A 15,050-nucleotide genomic window follows, 5' to 3' on the forward strand; every position below is an offset into this window, starting at 1 on the left:
TTGTCCCTGTCTGTCTGTCTGGGGGAGCTAACTATGTCTGGGATTAAGCCCTTCTGCCCCAGGACACACACGCATCAAGACCCATACATCTCCAGCACTGCGGTCCTAACAGCAGGAGGGGTGGAACCCCACAAGAAAAGGGAGCAATTACTGTGAAGATAGAGGGAGGAGGAGGGAAGTCCAATTCTCCTTATGGGAGGAAAGGGGAGGGAGGAGTGCTAGGGAGGTTGGTCAGCTCCTCTCTTGGGGTGATGGATTGGGCCCAACATCAGTGCTTCATACTTCGGGGGCGGGGGAAGAGATTCCTCCAGGCTCTCTCTCTCTCTTTCTCTAACAAGATTCTTGCTGTCAGGATCTACATTCAGACTCTCACACGAACACACACAGGTTAAGCGGCTATACTGCCTCATATGTCTTTAGTGTTTCCCTACACACCATGATCCTTTTCCTCTAACCTTTCACCTACATTTTCCTTAACCAATGGTTGAGCAGTAAGCACATTTTTCTTCAGGAAAACCCTTAAGGGAGTGTGTGCTGCTCCACGGCCTAGCTGTTGGCCGACGGCTGTATGTCATAAACCGTTTTTAATGATGAATCAAGATGCCAGTGTAATGCTGGTTTCATACTAGAGGCCATAGCTTCAGCCAGAGAAATCCGCTCAACTTTAAACAATCTTTAAAAACAACCAGAAGTTACAACTAGAAGTGTTTTGTGCTACCTTGTTACTGACCCCCTGTACATCTTTGCCAGCACAGATCTTTTGGGTGGGAAGTGGTGGTTCATTAGTATGTCTGCATAGGCAGGATGATGGGGCCTGTCCTCCCTCCTCCCCTCCCTCATGTCTCCTTTCACTGACTTTAAACTTGTGGCAACTGACATTCCGGAGTGGGGGGTGGTGGGGGGGGTAGAAGGACCTTTTGTTTTAATCTCTGTCAATGGAGCGTGGAGTTTGGTGCCCTCTCCCCTGTCTTTGTGTGTGGGGACGTGAATGGAAGTACTGCAGTGTTTCCGGTATCCTTGGTGACACAGTGGGGATTTGGAGTTAAAAAAGCCCTCAACTTAACCCTCCGCAAGCCGCCCCCACCCCTCCCCCACTTCGTTTTTCTTTTTGGATTGTCAGTCTGAAGTGGAAGTGACAGCGCCGCACTTGCAGTGTGTGTGTGTGTGTCCTGGTGCCCGAATTCAGGAGCGTTTGGTGACTCCCTCGGAGAGAGCATGGGAACTTTACATTTCAAAGCCGGGCAGAGGGCACACAGAAACTACAGCGGAACCGAAGCTGTGTGTACAAGGAGAAAGAGATGAGACAGAGAGGTGAAGGGGGGTGTATGGTGCTGCACATGAGAGAGGGGTGAAGGGGGGTGTATGGTGCTGCACATGAGAGGGGGGTGTATGGTGCCGCACATGAGAGAGGGGTGAAGGGGGGTGTATGGTGCTGCACATGAGAGAGGGGTGAAGGGGGGGTGTATGGTGCCGCGCATGAGAGAGGGGTGAAGGGGGGTGTATGGTGCCGCGCATGAGAGAGGGGTGAAGGGGGGTGTATGGTGCTGCGCATGAGAGAGGGGTGAAGGGGGGGGGTGTATGGTGCTGCGCATGAGAGAGGGGTGAAGGGGGGTGTATGGTGCCGCGCATGAGAGAGGGGTGAAGGGGGGGGGTGTATGGTGCTGCGCATGAGAGAGGGGTGAAGGGGGGTGTATGGTGCCGCGCATGAGAGAGGGGTGAAGGGGGGTGTATGGTGCCGCGCATGAGAGAGGGGTGAAGGGGGGGTGTATGGTGCCGCGCATGAGAGAGGGGTGAAGGGGGGTGTATGGTGCCGCGCATGAGAGAGGGGTGAAGGGGGGTGTATGGTGCCGCGCATGAGAGAGGGGTGAAGGGGGTGTATGGTGCCGCGCATGAGAGAGGGGTGAAGGGGGTGTATGGTGCCGCGCATGAGAGAGGGGTGAAGGGGGGTGTATGGTGCCGCGCATGAGAGAGGGGTGAAGGGGGGTGTATGGTGCTGCACATGAGAGAGGGGTGAAGGGGGGTGTATGGTGCCGCACATGAGAGAGGGGTGAAGGGGGGTGTATGGTGCCGCGCATGAGAGAGGGGTGAAGGGGGGTGTATGGTGCCGCGCATGAGAGAGAGAGGTGAAGCATTTTGCAGTGAGTCTGGAATTCTCATTTTGTTCAGATTAAGAAAGTGGCGGTAGCAGGGGGGGTTCGTGGGAGAGGGGTGTTGGATTATTTTGGGGGTGGGGGGGTGATGGACATTCCTTAGGATGAAGTAGGTCATTGTTCCCCGTCTCTACTGAAGAGAGCCTTCTGAAGGAACTGACCAACTGAAAGCATTGGAGGGAGAGAGCGAGAGAGGGGGGACAGGTCCCTATATGGAAAGGGAGGAAGGGGGAGCAGTAATCCTATTGAAAATGCCTCTGAAGGACAGACCAAGAGGAGCAGGGAGAAAGGAAAACGAATGGAATGTGACAACAGAAAAATGCCATTGGTGGTCAGTCTGAAGCAGCTTGATGTGGAGAGACGTTTCTGTTGAATGGCAGTGGATTTACAGGAACCAGGCAACCACCTCTCCCATATTCAGCCTCTCTCTCTCTCTCCCGCTAACAAACTTTAACTCCACCTTTCATCCCCCCTCACTCTTTTCTTTCTCTTCCTCCCTTTCCAACCGTTTTTCTTCCCATACAACCATTCCCATAGTGGGTTTTTTTTCTGCTGAGGGATTTTATGTGCTATTCCTGCTGTTGGGACACTGTGCTATTCCTGCTGTTGGGACACTGTGCTATTCCTGCTGTTGGGACACTGTGCTATTCCTGCTGTTGGGACACTGTGCTATTCCTGCTGTTGGGACACTGTGCTATTCCTGCTGTTGGGACACTGTGCTATTCCTGCTGTTGGGACACTGTGCTATTCCTGCTGTTGGGACACTGTGCTATTCCTGCTGTTGGGACACTGTGCTATTCCTGCTGTTGGGACACTGTGCTATTCCTGCTGTTGGGACACTGCTATTCCTGCTGTTGGGACACTGTGCTATTCCTGCTGTTGGGACACTGTGCTATTACTGCTGTTGGGACACTGTGCTATTACTGCTGTTGGGACACTGTGCTATTCCTGCTGTTGGGACACTGCTGTGAAGGGAAACCAGTACATACAGGACAATGTCAAATGAAATAAACATCCATCTGTTTTGATCATAACCCCTCTGATTTTCAACCCTATTGGCAGCTACAGGAGGACTGGTCCCAAATGGAACCCTATTCCCTATATAGTGCACTATGGGCCTTGGTCAGAAGCGTACTATATAACCTATTTTTTGCCTTTCGTGAACTAGCACTTGACCTTTTCCCCTTTCTACCTCTGACTTTGCTGATAGTACGCACATTTCTTCCTCAATTAAGTAGCTATGACTTGAGATGTGGTGGTTCCACCCCGCTGCCTTATGATAAATTCTTAAACTAAGTTGCTCTGGATAAGAGCGTCTGCTAGATAACAATGTATAGGGAATAGGGTGCCATTTTGGACGCAAGTCAGGTTTTCTATAGCCTGGAGCTGTGCATTCTGGGAGTGCTGTGCAGACCTAAATCTGTTTCTCTGGAGTACCGTTCTAATGACAGTCACAGACACACTGCCAAAAACATTATGGAGGAGACGTTCAATCTGGTTGTGGAAATGTACAATAGGACAGGGGTTTTCAAACTGGGGTTAGCGGCCATTCAAGCCAAATGCCCGTTTGATTTTGTTAAAATGTTTGAGCAGAGGAACACAGCATTAGCCATGGTAAAATGCATAGAATTGTAGGAAATTAACATTCTTTATTTTGATCTAGCGCTAACATTTTCAGTCTATTTACATTTGTCGTTTAGCAGACACTCCTATCCAGAGGGACTTAGTTTGTGCATTCATCTTAAGACAGCTAGGTGCGACAACCACATCTCAGTCATAGCATATTTTTCCTCAAACTCAGTGGCTCTTTGCTTGACATTATGGGAAAATCAAAAGAAATCAGCCAAGACCTCTGAAAAGAAATTGTAGACCTCCACAAGTCTGGTTCATCCTTGGGAGCAAGTTCCAAACGCCTGAAGGTACCACATTGATCTGTACCAACAATAGTAAGCAAGTATAAACACCATGGGACCACGCAGTCGTCATACCACTCAGGAAGGAGACTCGTTCTGTCTCCTAGAGATGAATGTACTTTGGTGCGAAAAGTGCAAATCAATCCCAGAACAACAGCAAAGGACCTTGTGCAGATGCTGGAGGAAACGGGTACAAAAGTATCTATATCCACAGTAAAACGAGTCCTATATCGACATAACCTGAAACCCCGCTCAGCAAGGAAGAAGCCACTGCTCAAAAAACGCTATAATAAAGCAAGACTACGGTTTGCAACTGCACATGGGGATAAAGATTGTACTTTTTGTAGAAATGTCCTCTGGTCTAATGAAACAAAAATAGAACTGTTTGGCCATAATAACCATCGTTATGTTGGAGAAGAAAGGGGAACGCTTGCAAGCCGAAGAACACCAACCCAACCGTGAAGCACGGGGGTTGCAGCATCATGTTGTCAGTTTGCTTTGCTGCAGGAGGGACTGGTGCACTTGACAAAATAGATGGCATCATGAGGAGGAAAATGATGTGGATATATTGAAGCAACATCTCAAGACATCAGTCAGGAAGTTAAAGCTTGGTCGTAAATGGGTCTTCCAAATGGACAATGACCCCAAGCATACTTCCAATGTTGTGGCAAAATGGCTTAAGGACAACAAAGTCAAGGTATTGGAGTGGCCATCACAAAGCCCTGACCTCAATCCTATAGAACATTTGTCGGCAGAACTGAAAAAGCATGTGCGAGCAAGGAGGCCTACAAACCTGACTCAGTTACACCAGCTCTGTCAGGAGGAATGGGCCAAAATTCACCCAACTTATTGTGGGAAGCTTGTGGAAACATTTGACCCAGGTTAAACAATGTAAAAGCAACGCTACCAAATACTAATTGAGTGTATGTAAACTTCTGACCCACTGGGAATGTGATGAAAGAAATAAAACCTGAAATAAATAATTCTCTACTATTATTCTGACATTTCACATTCTTAAAATAAAGTGTTGATACTAACTGACCTAAAACAGGGATTTTTACTGGGATTAAATGTCAGGAATTGTGAGAAACTGTGTTTAAATGTATTTGGCTAAGGTGTATGTAAACTTCCGACTTCAACTGTATGTTTGTTTTTTAGATGCACAGATACAAATAGAATACATAGTTTCAATCTCTGGCAGAGTAAATATGGTATTAAGATGAGGGTTGATTAAAATCTGCTCCCCCTTCCGTCCACATGTTCTGGAAGATTTACAAAGCCATTATCTATCACGCTGAGAATGCCAAAAATGACATTTCCTCAATATCATATCACCTCATAATAACCTCTGTTAATATTCTATTGGGTTCACAAATATAGCCTATCATTACAAAACTGTGTGATGTTGATATTCAAAGTCTTAGCTATGCGCTATTGTCATACTTACACCCTCTCTTTCCTGTCTGCAGAGTTCTTCCGCGAGTTACTGGACAACGCGGAGCGCTCGCTCAACGACATGTTCGTGCGCACATACGGCAAGATGTATGTGCAGAACGCCGAGCTATTCAAGCACTTCTTCCAGGAGCTGAAGCGCTACTACGTGTCAGGCAGCGGCGTGGTCAACCTGGACTCCATGCTGTCTGACTTCTGGGAAGACCTCCTGGAGAGGATGTTCCGATTGGTCAACGTCCAGTACGAGTTCAGCGACGCCTACATGGAATGCGTCAGCCGCCACACCGAGCAGCTAAAACCGTTTGGCGACGTGCCACGCAAGCTCCGCCTCCAGCTGACACGGGCCTTCGTGGCGGCGCGCACATTTACCCGCGGCCTGGCGCTCATGCCCGAAGTGGTCAACAAGGTCTCCACGGTAAGAGGGATGTTAGTGCGTAGTATTACATATACAGTGCTTTCAAAAAGTATTCACACCCCTTGACTTTTTCAACATTTTGTGGTTACAGACGGAATTTAAAATGCATTGCATTGAGATTTTGTATCACTGATCTACACACAATACCCCATAATCCTGTTTACAATAAGGCACTAAAGTAAAACTGCAAAGAAAGGAACTTTCCGTCCTGAATACAAAGCGTTATGTTTGGGGAAAATCCAACACATCACTCAGTACCGTGCTTCATATTTTCAAGCATAGTGGTGGCTACATCATGTTATGGGTATGCTTGTCATCGGCAAGGACTAGGGAGTTTTTTTGGGGGGATAAAAATAAACCGAATGGCGCTAAGCACAGGAAAAATCCTATAGGGAAACTTGGTTGTCTGCTTTCCAACAGACACTGGAGATGAATTCACCTTTCAGCAGGACAATAACCTAACATACAAGGCCATATATACACAGGAGTTGCTTACCAAGATGACATGGAATGTTCCTGAGTGGCTAGTTACAGTTTTGACATATTGGCTTCAAAATCTATGGCAAGACTTGAAAAGGGTTGTCTAGCAATGATCAACGACCAACTTGGAGCTTGAAGAATTTTTGAAATGGTAATGTACAAATGTTGTACAAATATTGTACAATCCATGTGTGCAAAGCTCTTAGTCTTACCTAGAAAGACTCACAGGTGTAATCACTGCCAAATGTGCTTCTACAAAGTATTGAATTGGGTGTGATACTTAGATTTCTGAATTTCATTTTCAATAAATTGGCCGAATTGTCAACATTTTTTCACTTTGTCATTATGGTGTGTAGATGGGTGAGAGGAAAAAAATCTTATCCATTTTGAATTTAGGCTGTAAATCAACAAAATGTGGAATACGTATGAAGACTCTCTGAAGGCCCTGTGTATTAGTTGCATTATAGCATCTCTGTGATGGGAGACGTTGGTTCAGTGTCACATAGGAACCAGGGAGGATGTTGAGAAGTAGCATGAAGTGCCCTTAAAGCCTCCTGTGTAGAGAGATTTGGTCTGTTCTGGCTGTGGTTATCTGTAGCCTTGGTCAGTGTTCTCATGCACTGAACAGCTGGTTTAAACCCCTAAATAGACAAACGTTCCCAGAATAACAACCTGTAATGTTTGACCAGGTGTGGGGAGTTCAGGTGAACATTTCTTCCTCACCCTCCTGTGTTTTCTAACCTCTGTGGAAAGCAGGTGGCATTTGGGACACTGTCTGAATGGGAGTTCAAGATTCCATAATGGTACTGTTTTGTTGTTAGGTGTGTGTGAAGAGAGGACATGATAGGTTTATAGCAGTTTTGGAAGTGACTCATTAATGATAAGATACTGCACATTGGACTTTCACTATAAATCACATTGTGGGATTTGAGTAATAATTTGATATGTTGTGTATATAGGTTTAGTGTCCTGCCTGTTGGTTTAAGAAAAGGATCAGTTCATTCACCTCATTGAAACTTAGTGACCAATGCATAGGAGTATAAACTCCTTACTCCCTCCTCTTTCCCCCTCAGGTCAATGCGTCCCCTAGCTGTGTGCGGGCAGCCATGAAGATGATGTACTGTCCCTACTGTTCTGGCCAGATTGCCCTCAAGCCGTGTCAGAACTACTGTTTCAATGTGATGCGTGGCTGTCTGGCCAACCAGGCCGATCTCGACACAGAGTGGAACAACTTCCTGGGTAAGGGCTTCCATATCCAACAAGGAAAAGCTCACTATGCTGTGTGTTAGTCTTCTGCCACGCTGTCCCTCACTGGGGTGCCTCTGGTGCCTGCTACCCCCTCTCTGTGTGGCAGCTTTACTGGGCCTTATTTTGGGCGCCTTGTTAAATCTTCTTAGGATCAAAACACTGACACTGCTGTGTGCTTCCCCCTGCTGGTAGAAACAAGCCAAATCGCCCCATAGTGAAAATGGCCGAAAGAATCTAGGCCCCAAAAAGATTATAGTGCTTCTTTAATTCCCAGAAGTATTTACTTAGGGTGTCGTTGTTTTCATTGTGACTGAGTTGTCTGATTCTCAGATGCAATGTTGAGTCTGGCTGAGAGGTTGGAGGGGCCCTTCAACTTCGAGTCTGTCATGGATCCCATTGACGTCAAGATCTCTGAGGCCATCATGAACATGCAGGAGAACAGCATGCAGGTGTCACAGAAGGTCAGTCACTTCCTGTCTGTGACTGTTTTCTGCATTCCCCTGTCTCTCTGTCTGGTAGCCCTCCCGTCTCTGTCTGGTAGCCCCGCCCGTCTGTCTCTGTACATGCCGCTCACTCTACTCTCCACCTCTTCAGGTGTTTCAGGGGTGTGGTCAGCCTCAGCCAGGTAAAGGCTTCCGGTCCCGTCGCTCAGTCAAGGAGACAGGATTCACCGGTCGCTTCCGTCCCTACAGCCCCGATGCACGTCCCACCACAGCTGCTGGCACCAGCCTGGACAGACTGGTAAGTCTTCGTCAGACATCGGGTCCAACCAGCAGCCTCAACACAAGTTTTTACGTGAGAAGCAAAAGTCCAAAGTCTTTCAAATGGACATAGTATAAATGTGTGATCCATCTCTGTTTGCCTGCCTCCTTCTACCCAGACGACGGATGTGAAGAAGAAGCTGAAGCATGCTAAGAAGTTCTGGTCCACGCTGCCAGAGACCGTGTGTGTTGGAGAGAGGATCACGTCTGGGGATGACTGTTGGAATGGAACAGCAAAGAGCAGGTTAGTTTGGCAGGTTGTTTTCTCAGGTCACTCCCTTGACACAGACACCAATCAACATTTTTTGCGTACCAAATGGGACCCTATTCCCTATTTAGTGCACTACTTTTGACTAGGGCCCGTAGGGATGGAGTCTCTCACTCTAAAGGCATAAAGTAAGGTTGCTGCAGAACGAATTAGTGTGTCCTGTAGGATCTCCCCATTCACGCACACCCTCCTTCCCTAGGTACGAGTCTGTTGTTATGGGCAACGGATTGGCCAATCAGGTGTCCAACCCAGATGTGGAAGTGGACATCACAAAGCCAGACCTGGTGATTCGCAGTCAGATCGCAGTGTTAAAGGAAATGACTAGCTGGCTGAAGGCCGCCCATAGCGGCAACGACATCTCCAGCGACCAAGGTGAGGATGGTAAACCCTAACAGATTAACTGACTGAGGCCTATTAACCACACCTCTCCAGAGAACTCGACTTGACCACGTCACCACAATAATGCATGCACTACTGAGGTAAAAGGCTGTGTGTTGTCTTCTGAACGGTCAGATAGCTAGCAAGAAGCTGTTTTGACTCTTGTCACGTCTATGCTAATTTGGAAAAAATCTGCAAGCTAGCTAACCAACAACTGTAACAATGTACAGGTAAATGATCAAATAAAGGAAACGCATGAGTAAATGAGGGATACAAATTATATTGAAAGCAGGTGCTTCCACACAGGTGTGGAGTAACATCCCACTTAGGTTCATGTATAAAAATGTTGAGCATGCCCAATTGCCCATTAATTTTAGCTACCATGTCTGGATGGAGAGATCTGTGACTTTGAAAGAGGGGTGATTTGTTGGGGAACGTTTAGCAGGAGCATCAGTGACGAAGACTGATCAACACTGATGTAAACCATATGCCGTGGCTGTCTATCACCAGATATCAACCCTATGGGAGATTCTGGAGCGGTGCCTGAGAGAGTGTTTTACACCACCATCAACAAAACACCAAATTATGGAATTTCTTGTGGAAAAATGGTGTCGCATTCCTCCAATAGAGTTCCAGACACTTGTAGAATCTATGACAAGGTGCATTGAAGCTGTTCTGGCCCGTGGTGGCCCAACTCCCTATTAAGACACTATGTTGGTGCTTACTGGGCAAATGTATTTATTTTTTCAATAAATATTTGCAGACTAAGCTTACACAAATTGGCAATAATCATTTGATTGTAAGCCCACCCAGTCTGTTTTTACCTCCTAGTTGCGTAGTGCACACCCAGTGGTTTTGTTGGTAAACACCCCACCTGTCTATAGATGAGAATATCTAGGCCAGATAATGTATTCAGTTTGCCTACGAATGCCTCACTGTGAGAAGGTACCTTAGATGACTAATGCCTCCCTGTGTGAGAAGGTACCTTGGATGACTAATGCCTTCATGTGAGAGAAGGTACCTTAGATGACATTTAGACACTTTTTTTATCCAAAGGGACTTAGTCATGCGTGCGTAAAGCTTTTACGTCTGGGTCGTCCCGGAAATCAAACACACTATCTTGGCGTTGCAAGCGCCATACTCTACCAACTCAGCTACCGTTCAAAATGTTACAACAGACTTGATCACTTCTCTTTTCATCCCCGAATGCTGTTTCTAGTCCTGAGTTCATGGCCTCCATCAACCTGCTCTCTCTCTCTCGTTCTCTCTCGCTCTCTGTTCCAGATGAGGACGGTAGCGGAGGAGAGGAGAGTGGCAGCGGCTGTGACTCTCCGTCCTGTGAGGTGGACCGGGACATCTACTTCTCCACCACAGCCACCCCCATCAACCCCCGCGTAGTCAAGGTGGTGCACCAGGACACGAGTGGCGTAGTCCGTGTGGCACACAGGAGCATGGCACTGGCACTCAGTGCGCTTGTCCTGGCCCTGCTCGCCCCCCACTGGAGATAAAACTGCCGAGGGAAGGAAAGGGAGAGAGCGCCAGAGAGAAGAGGGGAAAAACTGTCAGAGATACTTTATAAAAGACTGCCTTCAGGACCTCGGTCTGCCCGCCATCTTTGGGGGGGGCGGGGGCTCTGGAGTTATTAATATTATAATAACTTCACTTTTAATTTTGTTTTTATAAAAATGGACATCAAGTGTACAGCGATACGATTTTCTTCCAAAATGTTCACTTTTTTTATTTTTATTAGCATTTTGTCCCGATTAACTGATTGGCCCCTTGAAGCTAGGATCTCCACCGCCACATCACCGACAGTGTTTTCAGTTCTACCATTATTCACATTTGAGTTGTTGTCCAAGTGGGTGTTAGTGTCTTACAGATATCTCAATTGGAACCCGGGATTGTGTGTGTGTGCGCACGTTTTGTAGTGTGCCTGTGTGTCTGAGTGCTTTTCATTATAACAATATGCTCTCTATTCACAAATGCATTTCCCTTATCAAGAGAGCAACTAAGGAACAATGTTTCTGCTTTGTGAGTGTGCTTCCTTTTCTTTTTAAAGATATAGTGGCCGGATCGTCAGGCTGGCCAGGGATGAAATGTGTATGAAAACATTGAAATGGAAATCTTGGTCACATGTTGAAGCTTCAGACTGGCTCACACAGCTGAAAGTACAAGAGACTGGTAGCTCTGTGGGAAAACACTGAGAGAAGTTACAGGGCTGATGGTTTGGTAGGAGGTGGAACTAGCTGGTGAGGGGTTCTCTGGGTTTCTGTGTGCCCAGGTGTGTATCCATCACATCCTAAACTACACTCTAAACCAGTCCACTGAGATCATACCGCATGTGTTCTCTGAATCATCATCATTATAAACTAGCTGTGTTGGATGTATGGGGGAAGTCTTGATATAGGTTACAAGGGAATGCTGGAGACTTGACAGGAGGGGCTCCCTCTCCCTGGCATTCCCCCTATAGAAGGCAGAGCTGACGGGTGTCCTGGGGCAGTAACTCTGCACAGTCAGTCTGACATGAAAAAATGTGATCTTGGCAGGGAGTGGCTTGTATGTTCAACATCTTTTAGATATAGCAGAAAAGAGAAACTAAGACACAATTGAGTGACTTTGTGAATTGAATTGGAGATGAGGGAAACGTGGAGACTGAGTATGATAAAATTGGAACACAGGGTTTTACGTGGAGGTAGTGTTCACATTTTTTGTAATAAAGATATGTATTAGGTACTACAATGAATTGTACTGTTAGTTGTAGGAGCTGGTGGTCTGTGTGCACAGATTGTTTTGGGGTGCTTGTTTGCACCCCATACAGACATTTACCTCTACTTTCATTAGATCTGTCTGACGTGTCCCCCCTTGCATCCAATAATTTCAACTGTTTGCAACTAAAGTTGATACATTCTGTCTTGCATGGAAAATGAAACCTTGGTACGTTAGTAACTACTTAATGATCATGAAAAACTGTTGTTTTCTGGGAATTCTCAAATCAATCAATTGTATCCGTTGTCAGCAGAAGTACTTTTCTGTCTCTCCAGACAGAACGGTGTACCTGAGTTTGTGTTGAATTGGATAACTGACAAGCACAATATGTTTGAATTCACATCACCTAAAAGTTTCACCTCACATTATCCACTGGTTGCTTTTGTACAGTAAATTATTTAATTGCATGTTTATTTTAAAGCATTTACAAACATGCATTCAAAAAATACAGTATTCAGAATGTATTGATATATTGTGTAGATGAAAAGATATTCATAATTTTACAAATTAACTGAAGGTATTGGTTTCAGATTTCCTATTTTACATTTGAACTCTGTTAAGAAAAAAACAGACTTGCATATTGCAGTCTGTCAAGTCTTCTAAGGTGATTGGCTGATGTATGGTGGTGATGCCTGGACACGGCTGTTCGCTCAAGACCTTTTGTGCCTCTTGTGCCCCCATGGTGCTGGACACATTTCTGCACTAAACCCCTAATGCCCCCAAGGATTACGCCTGGCCGGCCGCCAGAACTTGGAAGGAATCCCTGAGGACATTTGGGGCTTGAGGACAGGAAATTGTGATGACATGCAGCAAAAACATCTATGCAGCCTTTGCAGAGGAAATATCTATACGGCCCTTCCACACTCAACTTGCAGTCTTTTAATAATGTTTCTGTCATCAAATTATTTTTTTCAATCTCAAATGGTAAATGTGGGGCAGTAATGGCAAATGTCTGCTTGAGCGCCATGGCCGCAGATCTTCCTGTAGGCACGGCAGCAGGTGTGTTGGTCTAGCTTATAGTACCATAGGGGTTCTCCTTTTTTATGATCCATGGAACAACCTCAGGTGTGTCTGAAATGGCACCCTATACTTAACACAGTGCACTGTGGGCCCTGGTCAAAAGAAGTGCATTATGTAGGGAATGGGGTGTCATTTCAGACGCAGCCTGATAGTTGAGGAGATGGATACAGTGCCTTGCAAAAGTTTTCATCCCCCTTGGCGTAAATCCTATTTTGTTGCATTACAACCTGTAATTTAAATGTTTTTTTATTTAGATTTCATGTAATGGACATACACAAAATAATCCAAATTGGTGAAGTGAAATGATATCTTGTTTTAGAAAATTATATAAAATAAAAAATGGTAAAGTAGTGCTTATGTATTCACCCCCTTTGCTACAAAGCCTCGAAATAAGCTCTGGTGCAACCAATTACCTTCAGAAGTCACATAATTAGTTAGATTGCACACAGGTGGACTTTATTTAAGTGTCACATGATCTCAGTAGATATACACTTGTTCTGCAATGTCCCAGAGTCTGCAACACCACCTGTGCAAGCGGCACCATGAAGACCAAGGAGCTCGCCAAACAGGTCAGGGACAAAGTTGTGAAGTACAGATCAGGGTTGGGTTATAAAAAATTATAGTAAACTTTGAACATCCCACAGCGCACCATTAAATCCATTATTAAAAATGTAAAGAATATGGCACCATAATAAACCTGCCAAGAGAGGGCCGCCCACCAAAACTCATGGACCAGGCAAGGAATCAGAGGCAACAAAGAGACCAAAGATAACCCTGAATGAGCTGCAAAGCTCCACAGCGGAGATTGGAGTATCTGTCCATATGACCACTTTAAGCCGTACACTCCACAGAGCTGGCCTTTATGGAAGAGTGGCCAGAAAAAAGCCATTACTTAAAGAAAAAAATAAGCAAACACGTTTGGTGTTCGCCACAAGGCATGTGGGAGACTCCAAACATATTGAAGAAGGTACTCTGGTCAGATTAGACAAATTTAGCTTTTTGGCCATCAAGGAAAATGCTATGTCTGGCACAAACCCAACACCTCTCATCACCCGAGAAAACCATCCCCACAGTGAAGCATGGTGGTGGCATGCTGTGGGTATGTTTTTCATTGGCAGGGACTGGGAAACTGGTCAGAATTGAAGGAATGATGGATGGCGCTAAATACAGGGAAATTCTTGAGAGAAACCTGTTTCCAGAGATTTGAGACTGGGACGGAGATTCACCTTCCAGCAGGACAGTGACCCTAATTCTACTGCTAAAGCAACACTCGAGTGGTTTAAGGGGAATCATTTAAATGTCTTGGAATGGCCTAGTCTAAGCCCAGACCTCAATCCAATTGAGAATCTGTGGTATGACTTAAAGATTGCTGTACACCAGCGGAACCCATCCAACTTGAAGGAGCTGGAGCAGTTTTGCCTTGAATAATGGGCAAAAATCCCAGTGGCTAGATCTGCCAAGCTTATAGAGACACCCCAAGAGACTTGCAGCTGTAATTGCTTCAAAAGGTGGGTCTACAAAGTATTGACTTTGGGGGGTGAATAGTTATGCACGCTCTAGTTTTGTTTTTTTGTCATTTATTTTTTTAAACTCTCAATAAAACATATTTTGCATCTTCAAATTGGTAGGCATGTTGTGTAAATCAAATGATACAAACCCCCCAAAAAGTTATTTTAATTCTAGGTTGTAAGGCAACAAAATAGGAAAAATGCAAAGGGGGGTGAATACTTTCGCAAGCCACTCTATATGACGGCACACCTCATCGGTCTTCGGCCCACCAGAACAGCATGGAGTCATCTTTGAGGACTGAGGAGTCTGTGTGTCCCAATTGACACACTTGTTCCCTATGGCCCCTGGTCAAAAGTAGTGCACTACATAGGGAATAGGGTGTCATTTGGGATTCATATGAGTGACAAAGTAATATGTAAATGAGCAGCCATTTTAGATGTCTCTGAAAGAGGCCATAACAATCCATGTTTTTACTTCTGAGTATCTCCTAAATGTTATGAGAAAAACAAGATGAGATAGATGCTAAATTGTAAAAGAAAAGGTGTCTTAAACATTTCCTAGTCTTGTTGAAATAAAGACTGCAGATATTTAAATGGTCTTGAATGGTTTATATTCTGAATTACTGACATTTACATGATGGTCCTCTAAATTTATATTCTGAATTACTGACATTTACATGATGGTCTTCTA

The 15,050-nt window shown here is 45.5% G+C and overlaps 1 protein-coding gene across 2 annotated transcripts in view; it reads left to right on the forward strand.

Moving 5' to 3' along the window:
- Positions 1–14,953, forward strand: part of gpc4 (glypican 4) — a 52,657-nt gene extending 37,704 nt beyond the window's left edge. For both annotated transcript variants that reach the window (XM_071411471.1, XM_071411472.1), the window contains exons 3-9: positions 5,533–5,930; positions 7,484–7,649; positions 7,989–8,119; positions 8,253–8,399; positions 8,539–8,663; positions 8,887–9,059; positions 10,350–14,953. In XM_071411471.1, the coding sequence (XP_071267572.1) occupies positions 5,533–5,930; positions 7,484–7,649; positions 7,989–8,119; positions 8,253–8,399; positions 8,539–8,663; positions 8,887–9,059; positions 10,350–10,573 (1,364 nt within the window). In that variant the 3' untranslated portion in view covers positions 10,574–14,953. The remainder of the gene's footprint in view (positions 1–5,532; positions 5,931–7,483; positions 7,650–7,988; positions 8,120–8,252; positions 8,400–8,538; positions 8,664–8,886; positions 9,060–10,349) is intronic.
- The last annotated feature ends 97 nt before the right edge of the window (positions 14,954–15,050 follow it).

This window comes from Salvelinus alpinus, chromosome 7, assembly GCF_045679555.1.
Source record: "Salvelinus alpinus chromosome 7, SLU_Salpinus.1, whole genome shotgun sequence".
Lineage (NCBI taxonomy): Eukaryota > Metazoa > Chordata > Actinopteri > Salmoniformes > Salmonidae > Salvelinus > Salvelinus alpinus.